Below are 23,256 nucleotides of genomic sequence, written 5' to 3' on the forward strand. Positions count from 1 at the left end.
AGACCTCGTGACTCACGCCAGACCTGCTTTGTACACCACACCCTGTCTTGGGCTGGCTGCAGCTCTGTCCTACACCATCTTCATGCCGGGACCCAGGCACATGGACTAGTCTCCATTTGGAACTCGGTGGACGCCGGGCCAGAGGGAGAGGCCCAGTGAGTCACACGCTGGCTCTTGAAGCATCTGCCCTGGGACAAAGGCCACCTCGACCCACCTTTTGCTGAGATGCCCGAGTGCCAACATGTGTGATCCTACTATGCACAGGGGGGAGAGCGGGTGGATTTTTTGGCAATAAGGTGTCCACTCCAGCAGAGATGCTCAGCCTGACAAACACTGGTGTGTCAGGACAAAAAGACAGGATTCATACATGCAAGGATTCATACCTGTTCAGAAAACAAAAGAACTCAAAAGAAACACAACAGATAGAAGTGAATCAAAATAAAGAACTTGGGAAGAGGTATGTAAGAAACAGGTGAGCAAACAGAGCTCCCAATAGGGAGTTGGACCAAAAACTTTCTTGATAACGTGATTGAAGTTCAATATCACCATTTAAAGATTCCTGAGATAGAGGCATACGTGAGACGTTTGTAATCCTGAACTGAATTCTAGATGATTTCAACAAAACCCAGGAGACAGTGTGTGTGTGTGTGTGTATGTGTGTGCGCGCCTGCGCGCGCATGCACTTGTAGGAAAGGCAAAAATCTGACATTCTACTGAGTTTCTTCTTATTCAGGGAGAAAGTGGATAACTGAAATCCACTGATAACATGGAATCAAGATGCTGCATGCCAACTTACTACAGGGAAAACTTCTGACAAATAATGATGAAAGCAAAAAAAGAGCCAGTTAGAAAACATAATAGGACAAAGAAATGACAAATAATATTGCAACAGTGATCACAATCAACAAGTTATATTGACTTTCCAGATTTCGCCAAAAAAAAAAAAATTCTAGCAATGTGCTGTTTACAAACCACCTACCTCCTGTAAAGTGATAGAGAAAAGATGCTTTTGTTTTGAATATAAGTTCAAAACAAGAAGAACCAAACAGGAAGACATTTTATTTTTTGGCCGCACCACGTGGTTTGCAGGATCTCAGTTCCCTGACTAGGGATTAAACCCGGGTTACAGCAGTGAAAGCCCAGAATCCTAACCACTGGACCACCTGGGAATTCCCACGAGCTTTTTAAAACTAAGCTTCAACCAACTTATAAAAAGAAGCTGTCGAGGAAAAACAGGAAAACATGATAATACCAATATACAATCCTTTAATGTACTTTTCTTAAAAATGGACAGATAGTATAGGCAAAAAAAACGGGGTGGTGGTGGTGGAGGGAGACAGCAAAAAAGAAGATTTAAATAATTTACAAGTTGAATTTGATAGAGTACATAACACTTTATACCAAACCAACAATATGCGTTATTTTCAAATGTGATAGAACGTTTTCCATGATCCCCCCCCCCCCCAAAAATCATTCTAAAGTTCGTCTGGAGAAATAAATGCAAAAAAGAATCCAGAACTTTTTTTTTTTTGCAGTACACAGGCCTCTCACTGTTGTGGCCTCTCCTGTTGCAGAGCACAGGCTCCGACGCACAGGCTCAGCGGCCATGGCTCACGGGCCCAGCCGCTCCGCGGCATGGCGGATCTTCCTGAACCGGGGCACGAACATGTGTCCCCTGCATCGGCAGGTGGACTCTCAATCACTGTGCCACCAGGGAAGCCCTAGAACTTTTTGAGTAAGAACATATCCATGAGGCTGCTAGTACTGGTGTGATGGTGACCAATGGAAGAGTCCAGTCCTGAGCTGTACGGACTGGCAGCCTCCAGCCACCTGTAGCTGTGGAGCACCTGTGCTACTGTGAGTCTGAACCCACAGGCTGGAGTGTAAAATACACACGTGGGATTCCAAACTCAGTATAAAAACACTGTAAAATATCTCAGTATTTCTAAAGTCCATTACATGATGAAAAAATGGGTTAAATTATTATTAATTTCATCTGCTTTTTCCTTTTTACTGAGGCTCCTAAAAATTTAAACTATGTCTACTGGACGGCACTGGTCCTGAAACGGGCCTGGGTTTTCAATTTTCTGTCCACATCCTTTATGTGGACCTGTTCACGGATTCTTAGTCTTATTTTCTGATCATCATAGAGTTAAAAATGTTCACTCTCTGGCCTAGATGCTGCCAAGTTTCTCCTGGACTTGTTCACATAAAAATAGGCAAAATGATGGATCTCTCCTGCCAGTTTTTCCAGTTCTCAGTCCCACAGCTTTCCTGTGGGCTGGTCCGTTAGCCACTGCGGTGTGTGTTCGGGGAAACGGCACGAGGCATGATCCTCATGCTGTTGCAAAGCAGTCGTGGCTGAGAACCTGGCTTTGAGTCTCAGCTCCACTCCATCCGCAAACTGGTCTAGTCTCAATCTTCTACCTGTGGCATCAGGCCCTGCCTCGCTGGGTCGTCATGAGGACTAATAAGTATTACCTGTAAAAAAGCACGGCGTCTGACAGGAAGTTCTCCAGCTAAACCTTGTTCGATCTTCAGCTTGCAGTGGTTAGGTGCCACCTCTAAGCTGTACAAGGTGCAGCAGTAACCCCAGAACCCAGCCTCCACGCTGACACCCCACGAGGTCTGGTCACTCCTCCCGTACCCAGCAGGGCTCCAAGGACCAGAGAGGGGCTACAGGGCACACAAACACCTGCAACGAGAACAGGCTGGATGCTCTAGCTCCCGTGCTCAGCCACCCACCTCTCCCTTACACCCTTCTCCAGCCCTGGCTTCTCCCAAGAGGTCAAGTTCACCCTTCAGCTGGCCCCTAATGGCCCACAGGTAATTCAAAGAACATATCAAAAATGTACTCGCCCGGAGGGTCGCCGTCTGGCCGGGTGGAATAAGCACCTCTGTAAAACCGGAAACCTGCTCCTCTGTAAAAGCAACAAGATTACCGGCAAAATGGTCAAACTGAACTTCTTCAGAACTCTGGCAATTAATCAAAGGCCCACAGCAATCTAAGAAGTGTTCATCCGAAGAGTACATGCCTTTCAGCAACTTCCAACTCACTTTCCCTCCAATATTCCACCCCTGAAGGTTAGAACCCGAGACACCAAGCACAGCCCACCTCCGCATCCCCACGGCCTCCCCTACCCCGTCCTGGGGCCTTAGCCAAGGACCCTGACCCCGTCATTTGTCAGACCAAGAGCCACGCCAGAGGAAGCCTGTCTCGGCTGGACCACCCTGGCTTTGGTCTCTGCTCCTTCACCTCGCCCATCCTCCTTCCTGCACCAGAATCACGTGGTTCCCACCTTCAAAACCCCTCCACGGCTCGCAAAGATAGAGACCAAACCCACACACCCAGCTTTGTGAACCCTCCTCAAACTAGCTTGAAGGCTCCCATACACCCTTTCCTGCTCCAGTGATGCAAACTGTAGGGAACAAAGCTGAGACCTGAGTATAATCCGCCTTGGCCGAAGTCACACCCAACTGCCGCTGGGACTTAGGGCTGTTGGCAGGTAAGACCACATGAGAGCTGGCAGTGGGCCAAGCTCTGTGCAAGCGGAGATATCGGCTTGGCCAGAAAGTTCATTCGGGTCTTCCCGTAACACCCTACAGAAAAAGACCCAGACGAACTTTTTGGCCAACCCAACACTTCCATTTCATTTCATTGCCTTACGAGGTTGGTACCATTATCTGATCCCACAGATGAGGGAAACTGAGGCTTTTATTTTAACCACTTGGTCCCCACAGCTTGGGAGAGTGGCTGCAGCTCTGCAGGAGGATGCCTTCAGTGTGAAGGACCCCAGGGCTATCTCAGCTCCCCAGAGACCCCTGGAGGGGTGGGCAAGCCCAGAGGCACAGAGGCCTGGACCTACCTTTAAGAGGAGGGGCCCCTGGATCAAGACTTAGCTCTGCTCTCACCATGTAAATGTATTTTTTTTATATCATTCTTAGCACTACAGCACCTTAAATAACTTCACAGATCTATCAGGAATGCACAAAGAATTTGGGAAACCAGTGCTTTAAACTCAAGCCTGGCTATTTGAGACCATCACTGGGGGAAGCCAGAGGAAGCTTGGCTGCCATCGTGTGGGGCAAAGGCAGGGAAAATACCAGACGGAGATTTCTGGCTAAACTGTCTTCAAAGGAGCCATGGGTCTCCTAGTTTAGTTGGGACCCTACAGCCCATCACACTTACAACCATCCTTCACTCCCCTTTTTCACCATGGAAAAAAATGGACTCAAAGTTACAAGGTATACAATTTGAGATTTATATAAGCTTAAGTTATTTAAACTGCACAGTGCTGAATGCAGTCTAAAAAAGAATCAAACACACACCACTGCAAGGTAATTCAATGAGCTGCTTTTTTTTCTTTTCTTTTTTTTTAAACAAATTTGTACAGAAAATAAACAAAAACAAAAATCCCCGGATCACACCTATACCATACAGTCACCCTGTCAGGTATGCAGGATGCGATGGGAGCTGGGACGGGCAGCGGTAGCCGGCACAAGTAACTTCTGCTCACAGACAACATGGGGTGTGGAAAAATCGTGGGTTCCCTTTGTTCTCCAGTGTATCTTGTACAAAATAATTACATTTTTTTAAACATATTTACAGAGTTTGCACAAATAGAAAATGGTTACAAATTACAACAGGATTGGCAAGACAACAGTTCCCCCCTCTCCCACTGACCGAGGCTGGAGGTATGATTGCTTTGTATTTACAGATGCATTAAAAAGTCTGACTTCTTAGAGACCTAGACGGAATTTATAAAAAACGGTTAAATATCATAAATTCATTTGTAAGCTGTACAAGTGATCGATGCCCATCAGTCAGTTCGTGTCTTGCTCCCTGAAGATAGACTCTGAAGGTAAAAGAAACCCTTCCCCACAAGCAAGCAACACCTCCCCTGGCCTGTCTGCCACAGGGGCTTGGGTCTGGGTAGCGGAGGAAATAGGAGTAATGGAGGAACGGAATGGAGGGGGGCAGGACAACCTAGTTGAGACAGTTCTCCTTCCACTTTTTTAAATAAACAGCTTGCAACCAGGTTTAGCCAACTGGCTTGTTACGTGCCATCCTATGGCTTTGAAAAGAACCCACAGTTCTTTCCTTGTCTCAGAGACGAAACATCTCAACATGACTACAGTACAGAAAGAAAGGACTTTCGGGGGAGGACAAATGTTTGTAATTCTGATGTAAAGTCTTTGCCTTGAGTACCAAGCCCAACTTCAACAGTGCAAAAAAGACTCCAGAAGCGGCGTGGGGAGGGGGTCAGAGGCTCGAGTAATAGCTGTCCACCCACTGAGCAAGTCCTCGCTCCACCAGCGACCGGTTTATCAACACCACCTAGGAGAGAAAGGTCTCTGGAGAGCATGGCCACGGCACCAGGGACCACTTCCCAAGCCAGCGTGGGTTCCCCCCTCACAGCAGGCGCCTGAGTCATGGGGTGGAAATTTGATTCATCTTATGGGCCAACAGGGGATTGATTCACTTACAGGTTCTGTCGGCATGCAAACAGCCTTTCCAATAGGCTGAGGAAATCTAGGCTTTAGTACCAGGAGATGAAGGAGAAAACCCAAACGGACAAGGTCCAGGAAGGCTCACGGACATTCCATTGTGGGGACTGTCACGAGCACTGTAGGATGTTTAGCAGCACCTCCGGCCTCTACCCACTAAGATGACACTAGCATTACTCCCAACTGTGGCCACCAACAGCGTCTCTGGGCGTTAAAAGGGAAAGAAAGACAGAACTCACTTCATCTCCAATCACACTCCAGAGCTGAATCAGAGGAAGGCCAGTTGGACTATACCTCGTCACCTGAAAAAAACAAAACAAAAACCAAACCCTCCACACCATGTTTAAAAGCTACCCCATGCACCTCTCCTTAAAGACTGCTGGCCAACCCGGGGTGTGAGGCACAGGAAAGCAGGCACCGAAAAGTCAGTTCCCAAGAAGCCCAGAGAGTTAGGCGAGGCCGGGAGGGACTGCAGATGCCAGGGAGGAGGCTCCTGAGACAGACCCTGTCCGGCCTGCCCCCCACCCCGCCCCCAGCCACACACCTGAGCCAGCAGTGCTGCATTGCCTGTCATCTCACTCATAGCTGCATCCGCCTCAGGTGAGAAGTGGTCATCGTCTTTAGAAGGAAAAGCAGCATTTAGACTCTCACTGAGGCGAGGCACTCGTCACTCACACAGCTTGCAGGTGTTTTCCAAGCAGAAGACTGCACACACTCCCGTGGACTTAAGAACTCCATGGGGCGTAGCCACACCTACGCCAGGTTCAGAGCCCCAAGCCTCCCCGGGGCTCCAAGTGGGTACACTCGGGGTGCCTGCTGCATGCCAACCGCTGGGGGACGGAGGGCAAAGGGACAGAAACTCTGCCTTCAGCGGAAATACCACCACCACCGCCGCCACTTATGTGGGGGCCATGTGGACTGAGCACGTTGTATGTGTTCTCACACCGAATCAAGAACACGCTTTACAGGCGAGAGCACGGAGACACAGGCCAGTGGCCAAAGGTCAACCAGCTCCCAGAGCGAAGCAGGTGGAATTCAGATCGAGGCAGCTGGCCACACAGCCCAATTCAGGCAGTGACTCTAAGTGGGCAGGGCACGCAGACTACATCTTTGTCAGGTTATACAGGTCACGTCCTTGTACAAGGACATACCCAAGGCGAGAGGCAGTGAGGACGGGAGGGGCAGGATTAAGGTCTGGGAACGTCTTATGAGCCACGTTCTGGCAGGTGCCTCTTGTTGGAAGCCGGAAGCCTCTCAAAGCTGGAGGTCTGGGCAGAGTCTAGAACAGTGGACCTGAAAGAGTGGTCCATGGACCAGCAGTACTGGCATCGCTGCAGAACTCGTTAGAAATGCGAGTTCTCAGGCTTCCGCCCAGACCTATTCCATCGGAAGAGTGGCAGCAATCTGTGTTTGCTTAAGCCCTGTAGGTGAGAACGAGGGTCTCAAAGAGAAAGACCTACTTTCAACACCTGCCTGCACCCCCCCCAAGCCAGAGGCCCCACCTGTTACCTGACAGGGGCATCACGCTGTCCAGAAGGACCTCTGCTCCCTGGAACGGCAGGGTCACAAAGTCAGACCTAGAAAGGCAAGAAAGGCACAAGCTGAACACGGACTTCACGGCTGACTCACTCTGGGCTGACGTTCGCCTTCTGCTTAGCGCCGTGACCCCCACAACCCAGGGTGAAGCCACACAGAGGTACACACGACAGGCAGCAGGCCACAGCGCCCAGCTCGCCCTGCCACAGGCCTGGCCTCAGAGGCGCTGCCTGCGTCCCGCTCCCAAAGAGAAGCCGCCTCACTTTTGCCTAATGACACTTGGGGGAATTCTTCTACCAGACGGGCCTTTCTAGCTCCATCTGGCTGAGGCGAGCATGGAGTTTGTTTATATCATACTCTGCTAAAACAGAGTAGGCAGCAGCAGGGAAGAGTCAACCCACGTCCCAGGCTCCAGCTCTGCAGAAACCACTCCCGACTCACCGGATCTGCCGGAGCACGTCTACTTTCACTCTCTTGTATCCACCGTAGTCAACGTAGCGAATCTCGACTTCATTGGTCTCCTCGTAGGAGGCCACCACTTGGGCTCGCCACCAGGCACCGTCCACGCCAGGGGCAGCGCAGATGACCGTTACTGCAGGGCAGGACGAGAGCATGTGCAAAGGCCTGGCGCAGGGCAGGGCGACAGCAAGCGTCCCCCAAGGGAAGGACTTGGCCCGCCTCACATCTGCGCCGCCCAAAAAGCTACCCAGACCAGAAAGTGTTCATCCACATCTGTTTACTCTGAGACTTCCTGAAGCCAGAGGTAGACACAGATTAACTGGAATAAACCAAGTAAATTCCAAAATTCAGGGAATGGACCAGCAAGTCTGCCTTCTACTCTTTAAGGGAATGTCCCAGAAAAAAGTCGAGAGCCTCCAAGTGCAGACCTCCATGGCTGGTTGCTAGCACCTGCTCTGGCCCACGACAACTCAGATGCAGGGCTCATCAGAAGGCTGCCAGGCCTGAACCCCACTTCTTCTGGCCTTTGCTTCAGGAAGGCACTGAGAGCACTAGTGCCCGGGGCAGCCAACCAGGCCACAGAGCAAGTGCCCCCCAGCGTCACCAACAGCACCCTGGCGCAGCGGGGGGGGGGGGGGGGGTCTGTGACACAGCTGGCCACGCCGTGTCCTAACCCTTAAAGGCAGCCCCTGACGTAGTCACCTCCTGGCCTCCAGTTTGCTCTTTACTTCTGGGCTGAAGCAACACCAGAGAATCTGACAAAAGTGAAATCCTTATTCCTCTAAAAGAAAACCCATAAAAAATGCTACTGAAATTTCAAAGGTTTTCCTCGCGCCTTAAAGCCCTCTGGGGGCTCCAGGTTAGGAGTCCCTGATGGGGTGGGTTAGAGACACGTTTCAACGTTCGATTCCCTCCCGCTAGCGAGGGCAACAAAGGTAACGCTCCTGCGCAGGGACCACCTGGGCAAGTCACTGACTTTCTCACCTGTCCACTAGAGATGACCCAACCCACCACAGGACTTATTGCACTTGGGGATCTTCTATGGGACCTGCATCTGCATCAGGTACTGTTTAACACACACAGTAGCCAACTGCGATTCCTAGATCAAGTGGGTATCAGCCCCACTCAACAGGTAAGTAGCAGAGCTGGTGCCAACACTCTACTCTGACCCCTTTCCTCCGCCAGCCGATGGAAACGCCATATTGGGCTAGCCAGGAAACTCAGCCCAGCACACTCCATGCCAACAGCAAGAACCCAGGGATGCTGCTCCCATGAAGGGTCCAAAACAGCCTCCTCTCGGTCAAGACCAAGGGCAGAACAACAGGAGACCCCCAAAGCTTCTCCCCAAGCCTGGCCAGAGCCCAGGCTCCCCTCTGACCCCCGGGGCAGCACTTACTTTCCACTGGGGTGGGCAAGGTGGGGATTCCAGGCTGAGAGTAGCAGAGGTACATCTGCTGGTCCAGGCTGCGCAGCGCATGGAAGGTAGGGTGTGTGTGCTGCTGCACAAACAGGTGCCCGGCATTGACCTGGTTGACCACGATCACCTCCACAGTGATGCCATCCGGGAGCATGAGCTGCAGAGGAGAGGGGTGGTGAGCACGGCAGCAACTCTTCTCATGTCTGGGATGAGCACTGAGGCCCCAGGGGAAGTGTCTGAACTGGCACATCTTTGAAAAAGCCATGACTACCCAAAGCAACATGGCACCCAGAGGCTGACAGAGGTTCAAGGAGAGCTATTTTAGCCGTGCAGTGTTTGGCTCCACTGCGGCCCTTGCCCTGCAATACCACAAGTAACCACTAGAGGCGGCCTCAGCTCAGCTGGGCAGAGAGGCTCCCAGGAGCCAGCTGTGGATGCAACGTCCCTCCTCCCACTGGCCTGGGCACAACTTCCCTCCCTCGCCTCTTCAAGAGTCTGTAAGACCCAGGGAAGGCAAACAGGAATGAGGTGGCCACTGAGAACAAGAATAAGAGGTAGACCAGCCCTCGGACCCCTCAGCCAGCTCACTGGGACCTGCAGCTGACCCCAGGAGCTCTGGTTTGACAGCATCTCTCTGCTCTGCCTTTCTACCAGCAAGCAGAGGCCTGAGGTCAGGTCCACTGTCAAGGTCTGCACAGTCCGAGTCATTTGTTCTTCTCGACTCTCCACAGACATCCTCCCAACTCATTCCCACTCTGGGATTTGGAATGTAGGTTTGCTCGGTGCGAGGTCCCATGCTAAAGACCCTTGAAGAGGCCAAGACTGGTCTCTCAAAAAAAAAAAAAAAAAAACTGTCCTTAAGGCACTAGTTTCCCTGATACTAAGGCAACATCCAGGTGCGCCGGATGGACACAGTAGGGCATCTACTCCACCTCCCACCCAGGTGGCCACAAAAAGAGCCTCTGGCTGACAGTTCTGTGCCTCCCCCCTGCTCCTGCCCCCGTCCTCTCAGTGCTGCTGGCTGAGAGGCACCTCTCCAGTCCCACCCAGCCACAGAGCACAAGGGGAGGAAGCCTTACCAACCACTCACTTACTTAAAAAAAGAGTGGGTCTGTGGTCGAACCTGGTGGGGAAAACCCTATGATTCAGAAGTGGAGCGTGGAGTGGGGTTCAGCCCACTCCCAGATACCCATGGGAAAGGAAAGGGACATTCACCTCTCCCCGCAAAGCACAAAGGTCTTTGGAGGGAGGAAGATACCCTCCCCTAAACAAAATCCAGGGAGGCCATTTGCTTGGAGCTGCACATTCACTCCACCTGTGAAATGCAGTGTTCTCGGCCTTCAGAACCCTACAGCTCTACTCCCGGTGAGACGGGGCTCAACAGGGCTGGGGGCACACAGCAGGGAAGGATGACAGGCCCCAGAGAGCCTGCAGCCCCAGCACGCAGGCCTCCAATGCGCCCGCTACCCCTCTGCCAGGGCTTCCGGGGTGGGGGCGGAGGCAGGGGTTCTTCTCCTTTATGACCCAGGAACCTCCCGTGAGGCAGGAAGGCGAAGGGGAGCCTTCGCCAGGGCCACCGCTAGACCCGGCTCAACTAGGAGGAAGGAACACAACACAGTAAGAGCCTGTTCGAGCCCAAAACGGTGGGTCCCAACCAGGTCTCAGAGGTGATCCAGGACACAGCACCAGCTTTAAGGAGTCCCGAGCCAGCCTGCACACACCCAGTCTGGACAGACTACAATCCTCTCTAGGCAAACGCCCTGAAAACACGAAGGGTGCCCAGGCGGCAGAGCCAGGGGAGAGCGGTCCTTCCGAGCAGCAGGGACCGAGAGGCCTGTGGCTTCCTACCAGCACTCCGGCCCTCAACCCGATCCAGAGCACAGGCTAGAAGCAGAACTGACCAGTGGAGGGCAGAGGTAAGAGGGCACCGGCATCAGTGTGCTCCCGGCCTTCCTGGCCCACGCTCTTGGGAGTCTCCTGTTCGGGGTAGGCTGGGGGAAAGGGGCACAGGCAGCCCCGGCCCCCAGAGGCATGCTCACCCAGGAAGTCATCGGGAGAGAAGGCAGGGCCAGCGAAGGCAGTGGGGGAGCGTAGATGTTGGTGAGGTTCAGTTCCTTGAACTTCTTCCCAATCAAGCTCAGGGCCTTGTCCACATGATGCTGAGAGCCTGAGTGGGGTGTGGGAAGCAGGACACAGCCACAGGGGTAAGACAGACAGCAGAAGGGCACTCAGGCACACCCCCCACTGCACGGGACTTTTCCTAGAGTTCGGGTACATCTCTAACGTGCCAGAATGCCAGGCCTCGCCTCCGGATGAAAGGCACCTAAAGAAGCTTGCCGCCTGCTGACCTTTCAGACGAGACCTCTGCTGTTGTGACTACACTCACGGTAACAGGAGCCTAGCAGCCAGGGAGGCCCAGGCTTCCTCGACCATCAACCCAGGACCCCTGGCCTGCCCCTGAGTGCCCACGCCTCTCCTGACCAGAAGACCAGACTCAGGGGGGACCCAAGTCTCTTTCAAGCACCAGAAGTGGAAAGGAGGGTAAAGGGAAGCCCCACTCCCTTCACCTAGGGTGAGAAGCAGGGCTTTCCACTCAGAGACTTAAATCCCAAAAGGGGAGCAACCGGGACTCAAACGCTTCAAGTTACTTACACTTCAGGTAAGGAAACTCAACACAGGGCAGCAGCCGCCACTGACCTTCTATGTGGCAGATCTGGACGTTCTGGGTGTACGGAAGGCTCGAGATGTAGATCTTGGCACCAGACGTCTGCTTCAGAAAACTCACATACCGCCCCTGCTTGCCAATCAGCCGCCCAACTAGGTGCTTCCAGAGAAGGAAAGACGAGAACTCAGTGAGAAATCAACTCCCTGCATCCCCAAGACCTGCCTTTGTGTTATACCAGGTCAGGCTCGAACATAATATCTGTTAACACGTCAGCACTCACTTGCCAGGCACCGTTCTAAGCACTTACATTTACTCAGAGTCAATGTATGAAACAAACAGCATGTGTTTATCACCATTTTACAGTTGAGGGAACAAACCCAGAGGGGTTAAGTAACTCGCCCAAGCTCACACAGCGACTAAGCAGCTGAACTAGGCAGTATGGCTCCAGGCCTGGGCAGTTTCCATTTCATCCCCGACAGTGGGGCCCGTATTCAGAAGCTGCAGAGGCAGTATTTTCTCCTCCCAGATCCACACTATGAGATGTTTCACTAGCACAAAGTTTGATTTACAAGTCGTCCACTCCTCCAAGTCTGCTCAGGTCCGAAAAAGAGGCTCAATTTGAAAATAAAAGTCTATGAAAGAGCCCTTGGGCTCCAAACTTAGCCACAACATTAAGATGAGCCCTGAAACATTCCCCAACGACCCCACCCCGAGGAGCCGCTAGGGACATGGTCACTCCTCACCCAGAGCTGCCTGGGTGTGCCCTTTGCAACCACTGAAGGAGAAGAGGGCAGGACTGCCATCAGGGTGACCAGGGGAAGAAAGAACTCAGGGAGCCAGAACCGCAGGGCAGAGCAGCCCCCTAGACCCCGAGTTCAAACCAATCCAAGTCTCCACCTCGGTGGGAGGCTAAGAGCCTCAGGAGAATGCAGTCGGCCAATTATTTCTGAGCCCCAGAGACAGACATCAAGATCGAGCTAGTAAGATGTAAGTTAGAAAAGAAGCTAGAAACCACTTAAGCACCCTGGAACTGGGGGACTGGTGAAGTAAATTGACATTCACACAATGCATAATGCAGTTAAAATTACATTTTCAAAGAATAACTCAGAAAGCTAAATTGTTAAATATTTAAAAGCATTAATTAGAGCAACATAATCTTAGTTTTGTTTAAAAACCACAGGGTGCAAGATGAGAAGGAAATAAAAGTCTTCCCCGTCACTCTCGGGGGTGGAATTAGAGCCTGATTTTTATTTTCTTCCTACACTGCTATACTTCTCAAGCCCTCTAAGATACAAGTTTATGCTGTGCTCAATCATAAAACACACTTTGCGTCGGAGAGCACGAGAAGAGCAGCGAGGGGACTCCCGGCCGGCCCCTGCCCTCAGTCCGGTCTTGCTGCCATCTCCAAACAGATCTGAGTCCCAGGCCCACAAGAAAAGCCCCAGAGGAGGGGAGCAGGCCTGCGAGTGGGAAGAGGATGCTCCTGAAGGCAGCCGGAGGGATTCCACTCTGCAGGAAGCTCTCTGGATCCCGGCAAAGTGGAGCGCTCCCATCCCTTCAGCCTCTGGCTCCCTGGGGGCTTCTTCCGGTTTACGGCCCCTCCCTCAGACCCCTGACCCCAGCCTGGGGGCACTGAGAGCTTGCAGCCCTTACCTTAGGCACCTCGATCTCCCAGACGGTGAGGTCGACCTTCTTGGGATGGGAGCCTGCCTGGGCATTTTGGAAACCGTCAGGCTTCCTGAGGCCACAGCAGCTGTCCACCGAATCCATGCTGTTCCCGTCCGAACCTGCAGGGGAGGAAGCAACACGCACAGACACACAGACAGACACCAGCCGGAGCAGTTAATAACATCCAACTTCCAAACTCGCATTCCCGGGAGGCCCCCGCCCCTTGCCCCCTCCCTCAAACTTGGCAGGTGACTGTCAACTCGCAGTCTAGAAGGCTCAGAACAGCCCCCAATGAAAGGAGGCCTGGGGGTGTAGAGACACCTAATTTTAGCCTGTCACTTACAGTCCCACTTGCTTAATTGGCAGCCGCGCCCAGCACAGCTGCTGGAGCAGAGACAAGTGGTGAACTACGAAGAGGGCGACGCTGGCCCAGGAAGGGGGGCCCACGGGGGGGAGGGGGGCCGGCAGGTCCCACGGTCTCAGCAGCTGGAAGTAGGTCCCCATGGAGACCAACCCGTCACAGCTGGTCCGCACCCTTCCAACTAGGCAGCCCCTCAGACGAAGGGCCCCTGGTCCCCAAGGCCCCAGGCCTGGGCACACAGGCGGTGGCCTTCCGCCAAGCAGAGCTAGAGAGAGTCCTCCACGGCCCTTATCCCGGACAGGGCCCTGCTAGAGAAGGTGAAGGAAGGAGGCCCCCCCCCCCTCCGCTTAGGCCTGACTCGTGCCGCCCCTCTGAGTGCTCTTCTGGGCCCAGGGGGTCTTCGACCCCCGCTCAAAACCGGAGCGAAAGTTCGGTCCCGGTCCCGAGAGGAGAGAGAGGGAAGCGGGACTGGCTCCGAGAGGGGCTGCTCCACTCCCGCGCGGGGTGTGCCAAGGGGCCCATCTCAGAAAACGGGGGCCACACCAGCTTCAGAGAAGTGGCTCTGGCTTCAATATGGAAGGCTCAACTGCCAGGAGGTCGTTCCTCAGCGTCTACTAACTAGGTTATTTTCCACACCGTTTCTCCAAACCCTGGACGGACACAGGCCCCTGCCGAGCAATCCACCTGCTACCTGGATGCCGGGGAGGCAGGCGCTGCTGCCAGCTAAGGACGAGTCCCCGTGAAGCGACTCCTTCAGCCCCGGGGGCCCAGACGGGCTTCACGCAGGGAACGCCACCCCTTCGGAGAGAAGCCTGCTTAGCCGACCTGCTAGGACCAGAGGTGGCTGACGGGGGGCTCGGCTCATACACGGCCCCCAGCCGCTGCCCGACGGAACAGGATGCGCCTGTCACCCCAGTGACACCTAGAGGCAGCTCCAACCACACCAGGAACTCCGGCAAGGCCGGCTCCACTCAGCTGGGTGGTCCCTGGGCCACTCTAAGCTTCGACCTCCTCGCGCCCAAGGCAGGGCTACTGCGGGAGAATGCTGGAAGGCTCGAGCCTGGAGCCGGGCACAGCTAGTGCTCAGTGGGTGGCTCCACCACGCTCCCACCTGCCATGCCCACACCTCCCCGCTCACCACTCTCTCCCCTGCAGCCTGGACACATCTGAGTAGCTACTACAATCAAACTGGAGTCAGCATGGTGAGGCTGAGGGGCAAGAGGCAAAGGGAAACTCCTTTATTCCTAAAAGATTTTCACCCATTTTAAGATGCTTTAAAACAATTTTAAAACCCCTGAAGTTGGGTGCATCTTACGGTCTCTGGCTTCCTACACTCGTGAGCAGCAGCATTTCTTTTTTCTTTTGGAGGTACACACAGAACAGCAGCGTCTTAACAATAGCATCTTACAGGTGACGACTTGTAGCGTGTGGTACACACCAGATGGTGCTGAAAGCAGTGATATTCCCAAGAGTCCCGACCTTCCTGGAGCCGCGACAGTAGGGAGTGGCTCCAGGACAAGCAAGCTGGATACCCACAGAGGGAATCCATGGTCTCTTTCCGTGAGATCAATGAAAATACCCCAGGGAAGCTGCAAAACCGGGGACAGGAGCTGCTGACCTGTCTACGCTGGGGTCAGCACTCGAAAAACCCAGTGGACACTTCGTTACCAAAGTGCCCCTTTCCCGGGGGTGGAACTGCGGCTGCACAGAAAGGAAATGGCTGAGGTTCTCTGCGAAGGAATAGGTGACAGCAACACGCAGGGAGGCATGAGCCTCCCGCAAGGATTCAAGGCTGTGGCCATTCTCTGGGCACTTACCCCGAAAGAGCTTCTGGAGAAGGAAAGCAGGCGGAGACATGGGAACAAGCACATGATTAAAAGGAAATAAACCATAAAAAAAAGCTTACCCATCCTTGGTACTCAAGGGAATTAAAGCTGAGGAGGCCTCTCCTTTTTAGAAAAAAAGCTACTACGAGGTTAGCGTTTAAGAGAGAGACACACTCAGGTTAATGGGTGAACCCAACTTTGAGCTGGTTCCTTCGGAAGGACTGGGAAGGGTCCCTGGCTGACGAACCAAGTTACAGTTCCCGTGGCTTTGGGGTTCAGGGCAGCTTAACTTCTCAGTCACCCACCAGCTCTATGCTGTACCCCGACTTTCTGCAGGCCGGCTGGGACACAGCATTGGAGAGCGTCATTACTTGCACAAGGAGCAGAGGCAGGCCGGCTGCCTTTCCCGACCAAATAAAGGGAGACCCCCTGGTCCTCTGAGGGACACCCCAGGCCCTCCTACCTCCCGAATGATCTGCTTCCGCACCCACGGTCCATCCATCCTCAGCCCCCAGGTCCGACAGCTCCCCTTTCAGCACCCCGTTGCTGAAGGGCACAGTACTTTCTGGCAGCAGCGGGGTGGCAGCCTTGTCCCTGGGGCTGGAGGTGGTCTCTGTACAAGAGTCTTCGAGCCCCGAAGTGCTGACAGAATCTGAGCACTGCCCAGAGGAGGCCACGGAGGGGACACCCTGGCCGTTGCTGGACACGCAGGTGACACAAGCGGCATCTTCTGCCAGGATGCTTGCCTCGTCCAGTGACTCTCCAAGGGAGGCAGCCGGTGGAGGGCAGGGGGCCAGGGAGACGTGGTGCGCGGAGTTCTTTGGCTTCCTGTCCTTGGTGGGGCTGGACAGGGGGCTGGTCAGGCAGCTCACGTACGTCTTTGGTGGGGGCAGATCCTCTGCCGGCAGGTCTGCGGAGGGGAAGGCGGCGTCCACCGGGCCCGTGGCTGCCTCCGCTGTGGCCAGAGCAGGCTCCGCGGCATCCTGGCCCAGGGCAGCTCTCTGGTGGGCTCGGGCGCAGCTCTCCTCCTTCGGCCCTTGGAGCTGAGCGGCCGAGGCCGGATGCATCCGACCCGCGATCCTGCCCATCGTGGTGCTCAGCACCTCCTCGGTGGCCTCCAGGATCACTTTGGAGATGATCTGGAAGGCAGCCTGCTCGACCTTCTCGTTTCTGTCCAAGGTCTCTTCCTTGCCCAGCTCCCGGCTGAAGTCTCCGTCCCAGCCTCTGCTCCCCCTGACCCGGGGTGCTGGTGTCTCATTGGGCATTGCCAGCTCCGAGTGGGCCGACTCCACGAAGCTACTCAGCAACTTCCCCACGGGCTCCTCGTCCACCGCCAGCAGGCTGCTCCCCTTCTCTCCCCCTCCTCCCAAGGGAGCCAGGCTGGGGGCTCTGCTGCTCGGCAACTCGGGGCCCTGCTCCCGGGACACGGGACCTTCTTCCGGCACGTTTTCTCCCGTCACCGCATCACCTGTGCCTTCGGTGCCACCCATCTCCCTGGTCTTCTCCCCAGGGTCCACCTTCTCTGCGGGGGCTGCAGACTGGCCCTGCTGGCACCGCCCTGCCGGCCTGCCCATCACGGTCTCTCGATTACACACCTCAGCTGCTTCGTGGGGGAACGGAACGCCTTTTGGGGACGGCAGGGGACACTCTAGAGGAGCACACTTGGCTTCGTCACCCGTCAGAGCGAGCTCCACCCTTGCACTGTCCTCTTTGCATGGTCCTGGTGGAAACCTCGTGTCCGTGGTGTTGGGAAGGCCGCCCGAGGACTCTGGTCGCCGGTAGGCCGGGTGTGCCCGCAGCAGGGCCGGCGGCTCCACAGGGGGCTTGCTGGCGGTGGGGAGCTCCCTCTCCAGCGGCTGGGCGGCACCGGGGGGCGGGGCCGCTGCTCCAGGACAGGGGTCCTCCACGGGGAGCGCGTCCTCCGTGGCAGGGCCAGCCCTCAGCTTCACAGCGCTGGCCCCCATCTGTTTGTTGTGGCTGCTGAAGTGCTCTTTTTTACGAGAGAAAAACCACCACCAGCCGAGGAGCGCCAGCACTCCAGGCAGTGCCAAGGGGAAAAGTGAGCGGAACTGGATCGCCATCCTGGAGGCCTGAAGTAATTATACCTGCGAGAACAGGAGAGAAAAGGGGATGCTGTGAGAGCCAGGTAAGAGGATCCTGATGTGACTGCACAGCAAAGACAAACAGGTTATGGCAGAGCCTTCGCTCCCCCACTTTCCCTGACCCCGCAAGGAGCATCCCTCCCTCTCGGCACACCCAAGACTCTGGGTGATCCTTGGAGGTGGGTGGGCAGGAAGACACACCTCCCCCCACTTCTGCTCCCTCATCCATGCACACTCCCTTGAAACAAGCTGAGCCTTCTCTTGAAACCAAATCCCTTCCTGCATCACTTCTTTTTTTTTTTTTGCGGTACGCGGGCCTCTCACAGTTGTGGCCTCTCCCGTTGCGGAGCACAGGCTCCAGATGCGCAGGCTCAGCGGCCACAGCTCACGGGCCCAGCCGCTCCGCGGACCGGGGCACGAACCCGCGTCCCCTGCATCGGCAGGCAGACTCTCAACCACTGCGCCACCAGGGAAGCCCTTGCATCACTTCTTGATGCCAAATTCTCCCTATGTTCCCCCAAGGGACTAGTTATGTTTAGTGCTTTAGTTCTCTAAACTCCCAGAGCACTTATCTATCCAGGTGGTGTTGGAGCATTTTTAAATACCAATGGAATCCACATGTACATGTCCCTTGCGTGCACCCCCAAAATCATGAGTCAATGAAATAGTAGTTACGCAGCAGTAAAGTCAGAACAGAGGATGAGTAAGATTTTTAAAAGGATAGGGGAGGACTTCCCTGGTGGCACAGTGGTTAAGAATCTGCCTGCCAATGCAGGGGACAAAGGTTCGATCCCTGGTCCGGGAAGATCCCACATGCCGCGGAGCAACTAAGCCCGTGCGCCACAACTACTGAGCTCACGTGCTGCAACTACTGAAGCCGGCACACCTAGAGCCTGTGCTCCACAACAAGGGAAGCCACTGCAATGAGAAGCCCGCGCACCACAACAGAGTAGCCCCCGCTCGCCGCAACTAGAGAAAGCCCACACGCAGCAACGAAGACACAACGCAGCCGCCCCAGAAAAAGGATAGGGGATACTCCAAGGTGAGGGACCAGTAAAACACACAGTGGCGTGGAGATAGGGTCATGTTTGAGAGTCAAGTCGTTTACTGGGCTCGATGAGGGTCCTGCACCCGCTGCAGAGTCTGGACTTTTTCCTGTAGACAACAGAGAACCAGCTTTGGTCTGCAAGGCACACACACCAAACTGTGTCTCTAGCTTATTCTGGGAGCAGGACAAAGAGTATTAAGCGAAAGAAAGCTAAAGACCTAGAGTCCGTTAGATCCCGGTAAGTAGAAATAAGAGCCTAGAGGAAGGCGGGAGACACGTAAAGGAGACAGGGAACTGTTTTCTTCACCTGTAAGGTGGGGACACACCTTGTAAAGGATGGCTGGTATAAGATCACTTGAGATACGTGTTAATCATTGTAAAGCAGGTTAGCTCTCATTAGAGGTATGCGACAAACTTATTCTAGAATACACACTTGTATCCTCTGCCTCCCATACAGCAAATTTTATTCTGTCTGCAAAAACTGTAAGTCTTCTTAAAACCAAAAATCCTCCACTGATATGGTGAATTACTCCTTAATTTGGTTTGTGCTTTGTTGCAGAGATGAATGTAAATGCTTTAACAACTCTTATTTACTTATATCAATGTTTAATTTTCTTATATCAATGTTCTCGGGAAAACCCAGAGCAGAGTTCCCCAGGTGGTTCTAATGTTCAACCGAGGCAAAAAAAGTTTAACCAGTGCACACACAAAAAAAAAACGTCCTGGAGACTCTGCTTCTCAAAGTGCAGTTTATGGACCAGAAGCACTGAGCATCACCTGAGAAACTGCTCTAAATACAGTATCTCAGCTCTACCCCAGACCATTTAACAAGACCAGCAAAGGACTCACAAGCAACATGACAGCTTGTGAAGGACTAGGAAAAGTGTTCTGCTCCAAAGTGAGGGGGTCGGGGAGGGGTGGGAGGGGTCATCTCCAGAAACTCCTTCATCTGTAAAAATAAACCTTCTTGCTAATATCTGAAGATGAAGCAATGGAATTGGAAAATACAAAGCAGAGTTAAACAATGGCCAGGGCTCAGAAGACTATATTAATCCCTTCAGGCACAAAACTCCAATGATGCTACCTTAGAGCTTCAAATTCAAACACGGAACCTCACTAGATGCTTTCCCTTGCATTGCTTAATCCTCAACCACCGGGTTTGCAATATGCATTACCATCCTAAAGGTTAAAATAACTCCAGGTCACACAGCCAAGAGGTTGAACTCAGGTTCTACTCCACATTAAATCTAGAACCCACTTTAATGAGTCTGTGCAGACGAGGCATTGTACAGGCCAAGGAAAGGAGAAGTTTGTACCCCTCTTAAAACTTGATGGCCCTATTTTTTGACCCACCTCCTCGAGTAATGGAAATAAGAACAAAAATAAACAAATGGGACCTAATGAAACTTAGAAGTTTTTCACAGCAAAGGAAACCATAAACAAGACGAAAAGACAACCCTCAGAATGGGAGAAAATATTTGCAAATGAATCAATGGATAAAGGATTAATCTCCAAAATATACAAACAGGTCATGCAGCTCAATATCAAAACAACAAATAACTCAATCAAAAAATGGGCAGAAGACCTAAATAGACGTTTCTCCAAAGAAGACATACACAGATGGCCAAGAGGCACATGAAAAGATGCTCAACATCACTAATTATTAGAGAATGCAAATCAAAACTACAATGAGGTATCACCTCACACTGGTCAAAATGGCCATCACCAAAAAATCTACAAACAATAAATGCTGGAGAGGGTGTGGAGAAAAGGGAACCCTCTTGCACTGTTGGTGGGAATGTAAATTGATACAGCCACTATGGAGAACAGTAGAATAGAAAAACAGAATTACCATATGACCCAGCAATCCCACAACTGGGCATATACCCTGAGAAAACCATAATTCAAAAAGACACATGCACCCCAATGTTCACTGCAGCACTAATTACAGGTCATGGAAGCAACCTAAATGCCCATCGACAGATGAATGGATAAAGAAGATGTGGTACGGGCTTCCCTGGTGGCGCAGTGGTTGAGAATCTGCCTGCCGATGCAGGGGACACGGGTTCGAGCCCTGGTCTGGGAAGATCCCACATGCCGCAGAGCAACTAGGCCTGTGAGCCACAACTACTGAGCCTGCGCATCTGGAGCCTGTGCTCTTCTACAAGAGAGGCCGCGACAGTGAGAGGCCCGCGCACCGTGATGAAGAGTGGCCCCTGCTCGCCGCAATTGGAGAAAGCCCTCGCACAGAAATGAAGACCCAGCACAGCAAAAAATAAATAAATTAATTAAAAAAAAAAAAAAGAAGATGTGGTACATATACATACAATGGAATATTACTCAACCATAAAAAGGAATGAAATTGGGTCATTTGTAGAGACGTGGGTGGACCTAGAGACTGTCATACAGAGTGAAGTAAGTCAGAAAGAGAAAAACAAATATCGTATATTAATGCATATATGTGGAATCTAGAAAAATGGTACAGATGAACCTGTTTGCAAGGCAGAAATTGAGACACAGATGTAGGGAACCAATGTATGGACACCAAGGGGGGAAAGGAGCGGGGTGGCATGAATTGGGAGATTGGGACTGACATATATACATTATTATGTATAAAACAGATAACTAATGAGAACCTGCTATATATAGCACAGGGAACTTAACTCCTCTTTGCTGTACAGCAGAAACTAACACAACACTCTAAAACAACTATACCCCAACTAAAAAAAAACAAAACACCTTGATGACCCTACCCTATGACCCCAAAATCCCACACCTGGAATCTTTCCTTAAAAAAAATACCACAGGCAGAGGTCTATATAAGAGTGCTCACTAGGGTACCATTTGAAACAAGACTCAAAGCAACGGCTGCTAAATCTATCGTAGACTCCATGGTCATACCAGTTTTGGAAAATGAGGCTGATTCTCCTGTACTGACATGGAAAACTTGCCATGATACAGAAAATAAAAGCGGTAGACCACTGTGGGTACGTGATGTCTATGTCCACATAATCCCATGGAAAAACTCGGAAGGATCCAGGCCAAACCTTTCAGCTGTGGAAGAGGGGAAGGTTTGTACATTGATCTTGTATCCTACAAACCCTCCCAAACTTGTTTTTTTCCTTATCTGCAAATAGGGATAGTCTTCCCTTTTTCCTTTTGGAAAGAGAGAGTTTTAAATTTCTTTAACAGAGATCCTCCAACTTGGCTGCCCACCAGCATCACTTGGGAGGCTTTTAAAATCTCACAGTGGTACCCAGAACAATTACATCAGAACCTGAGGGTGAAACCTGGGCATCGGGTTTGTTTTTTTTTTCCCACTGTGCAGTCAAGTTGGGGAAGTCACTGTTCTGGAACAACCTGCACACGCCCGCAAAAAGGTGGTGGCAGATTATGGAGATTTGCTTTCTGTTCAACGTCCTTCACATAAAAATAAATAAATAAATAAAATGAAATGTGAGAAGGAAAAGAGGTTATGGGGGACGGGCACACTCAGGATAAGGCCCATTATCAGGAAATCAAGTCCCACCCAACAGATCACCTGCCACAGGAAGTGGGGCTGGGGTCTGAACACAGGTTTTCTCCTCGTCAGTAAAGTTATATTCTAATTCCTTATTATTCTAATCCCATTTCAGCAGGGCTTATAGCTGTGATTCCCATAGTATTCCAGCAATTCTCTGCTCTCAGGTAAAAGACTAAATGGAATGGGATGGAGAGGAAGAAAAAGAATCCTATGTCTTAACTACCCATAGGGGGCAGTCTCCTCACTTTACACACCAAGGACCCAAGGCCACAGACTTACATTGGGGGGTGTGTGTGTGTGTGTGTGTGTGTGTGTGTGTGTGTGTGTGTGTGTGTGTGTGTGTGTGTGTGTAAGGGGGGAGTTGCTACCAAGACGTAAACTGCTTCTCAAAATAGCTGAAAGAAGCCCCCCCCCCCTTTGGAAGTAAAAGCCAATCACAGGGGTCTGCTCTCCAGCAGGTGTCCCCATCCAACCCCCAGGATCTCAGAAGTTGGCTACACTACAATAGGGCAGAGGCCCAACACAAACCACCAGTCTAGCTCTGGTTCTGCACTCCACGAGGTCCACACCGCGACCCAGACCACAGCCCACCACGTCCCTGGCCTCCCCTGCCGCCTCATCTGTTCCGTTCCCAGCCCTAGTTCAGATTGAACGCACAGAACCAGCCGCCTGGGGCCATGACACGTGTTCCCTGCCTGCTGCTCTGTACCCAGGGACACCGCTGCCACCTGCCCACCTAACCCTGCCAGCCGAGCTCGGTCCCCAAGAGACTGAGGCACAAGCCCCCGGATCCACCATCTATAGCCCCCCCACCGCCCCCCAACAGGCTACTCAGCTAATGACAGCTCAGGAGACACGTTCTGCATTTCCAAGCCAGACAAATAGCCCGTTGTTGTGCCAGAAGGGCCTCAGAGAAGGGGGGTGATGCTGCCACCGTGAAGCAGTGTCAGCCACCCCACAGGACCCTGAATGTCCCACCTGATCCCAGTGGCCACCACTCACCCCAGGGACTAGAGCTGGGGCGCCAGGAGCCGCTGCTTCTACGTGGGGAGCAGCAGTGGCCCCTCTTCTCCACGCCCACAGGGACAGGAACCGCCCGACAGGGAGAGCTCCAGGCGCTTGAGAAAAGAAGTATGAGATCCC

At 52.7% G+C, this 23,256-nt stretch overlaps 1 protein-coding gene across 1 annotated transcript in view; it reads right to left on the reverse strand.

The window, feature by feature from the left end:
* Positions 1 to 4,238: 4,238 nt before the first annotated feature.
* Positions 4,239 to 23,256, reverse strand: part of AKAP1 (A-kinase anchoring protein 1) — a 32,736-nt gene continuing 13,718 nt past the window's right edge. Inside the window, exons 2-11 of the mRNA XM_004271788.4 lie at positions 15,904 to 17,545; positions 13,239 to 13,372; positions 11,618 to 11,744; positions 10,960 to 11,087; positions 8,900 to 9,077; positions 7,486 to 7,636; positions 7,018 to 7,085; positions 6,053 to 6,126; positions 5,748 to 5,810; positions 4,239 to 5,338 (exon numbers count right to left, since the gene is read on the reverse strand). Coding sequence (XP_004271836.2) covers positions 5,264 to 5,338; positions 5,748 to 5,810; positions 6,053 to 6,126; positions 7,018 to 7,085; positions 7,486 to 7,636; positions 8,900 to 9,077; positions 10,960 to 11,087; positions 11,618 to 11,744; positions 13,239 to 13,372; positions 15,904 to 17,521 — 2,616 coding nt within the window. The 5' untranslated portion in view covers positions 17,522 to 17,545 and the 3' untranslated portion in view covers positions 4,239 to 5,263. The remainder of the gene's footprint in view (positions 5,339 to 5,747; positions 5,811 to 6,052; positions 6,127 to 7,017; positions 7,086 to 7,485; positions 7,637 to 8,899; positions 9,078 to 10,959; positions 11,088 to 11,617; positions 11,745 to 13,238; positions 13,373 to 15,903; positions 17,546 to 23,256) is intronic.

The sequence above is a fragment of the Orcinus orca genome, chromosome 19 (assembly GCF_937001465.1).
Source record: "Orcinus orca chromosome 19, mOrcOrc1.1, whole genome shotgun sequence".
In the NCBI taxonomy this organism is placed as follows: domain Eukaryota; kingdom Metazoa; phylum Chordata; class Mammalia; order Artiodactyla; family Delphinidae; genus Orcinus; species Orcinus orca.